This window comes from Cyprinodon variegatus, unplaced genomic scaffold (genome assembly GCF_000732505.1).
Source record: "Cyprinodon variegatus isolate N-32 unplaced genomic scaffold, C_variegatus-1.0 Scaffold750, whole genome shotgun sequence".
Classification (NCBI taxonomy): Eukaryota; Metazoa; Chordata; class Actinopteri; order Cyprinodontiformes; family Cyprinodontidae; genus Cyprinodon; species Cyprinodon variegatus.
Genome location: NW_015151203.1, coordinates 162,314 through 163,852, shown reverse-complemented (window position 1 = coordinate 163,852; position 1,539 = coordinate 162,314). Strand labels below are relative to the sequence as shown.

Here is a 1,539-nt window from a genome sequence, read left to right as displayed (position 1 = left end):
TTGGAGCTTGCCCTGTTTTCAGTGTTTAGTCCTGTTTCTCTCAGCGTTTACTGTGGCTAACTGGATGTTCTCTCTTTCATGCTTTGACGTGAAAACTGCCTCACTTATTTCTGACAGAGCCATGTGTGGAGCTAGTTTACCGTTAGCTTTTATAACATAGAAAGCATATAAGGATCAATACCTCCATTTTCCTTTGTCTGTTTCGGTCTTGTTGACCCCCCCTAGATGACCAAATAATTTTGACAGTATTTAATTGCTGTAACTATGTTGAAGGGAAATTCTTTAAGAGTTTGAATTTATTTTAAGTCAGATTTCTTATTTTTTTTTTTGGTATTTTGCTCTCTAAAACACCAGAGTTTGTTTATACCGTCCTATTTTTGTAGATTTTCTGACCTTATCCTAAAATATCATCAATTACGCAGTAGAGAAGCCTTTTAACCAAATCCTTTTGATGACTATTCTTAATTTTTTCTAGAGCAGATTTTTTTTGGGGTACTCTGCCCTCCTATCAAATAAAATCTAACATTTGAACCAGACTCCATCCAACTAATCTCCCTAAAGCCTAATGGACCATTACACTGGTGATTTACTGAAAAACGAAGCAGTTCTCGTAGATTCACTCACCGATCCACTGGGTTCATGCTGCCACCCCAGGCTGCTCGGTTGGTCAGAGTTGAAAAGCTCCACTGAACAGAGAGGAGGAAGTAATGCCGTTAATACCACAGATAGAATTCTAAAAAAGTTAAAATCAATCCTCTGGACTTTGTCTCCAAGTTTGAAGACGTTTCTCTTTCATCCAGGAAGCTTTTTAAATTCAAAATGTCAGAAATAGCGTTTAGTTCCAGGTTTTATCCAGCAGCCCAACAAAGCCTGGTTTTAGTTTAGAAAACATGCAAATAGAAACGGATGAACGGGTCCCCCCCTTTGGAATGGGGGCCGTTTGGCTTCTCTGTTAGCCTGCAATGCCCCATACCTGTCTACCTACAGATAAAATTACTTTTTTCATGCATGTTTCCTTCAAGGATGATCAGGAAAGTCAGAATTCCCAACTAAAAATTTGACAAACAATGAAAAAAATGTGTTTTTTTAAATTGTATCTTTCAGGTTGCTCAGTGGTGCAGTGGGTAGCACTGCTGCCTCGCAGCAACAAGGTTCTGGGTTCGCTTACTGGTCCGGGGTCTTTCTACAAGGAGTTAGCATGTTCTCCCTGAGCATGCGTGGGTTCTCTCCGGGTACTCCAGCTTCCTCCCACAGTCCAAAACATGACTGTTAGGTTAATTGGCTTCTCTAACTTCTCCTTAGGTGTGAATGGTTGGTTGTCTCTGTGTTGCCCTGAGATGGACTGGCAACCTGTCCAGGGTGGACCCCGCCTCTCACCCATTGACTGCTGGAGATAGGCACCAGCACCCCTCGTGACCCCACTTGGGATAAGCATGTCAGATAATGGATGGATGTCTGCTTCTGTCTCCTTGAACCCCAGTGGGCCTCAGCAGATGGCCGCTCACACTGAGCCTGGTTCTGCTGGAGGTTTCTTCCTGT

The 1,539-nt window shown here is 42.6% G+C and overlaps 1 protein-coding gene across 1 annotated transcript in view; it reads right to left on the bottom strand.

Moving 5' to 3' along the window:
- The window catches only part of LOC107098137 (tyrosine-protein kinase receptor UFO-like), a 37,066-nt gene that overhangs the window by 30,774 nt on the left and 4,753 nt on the right, over nucleotides 1-1,539 (bottom strand). The window contains exon 2 of the mRNA XM_015395622.1: nucleotides 625-686. Coding sequence (XP_015251108.1) covers nucleotides 625-686 — 62 coding nt within the window. The remainder of the gene's footprint in view (nucleotides 1-624; nucleotides 687-1,539) is intronic.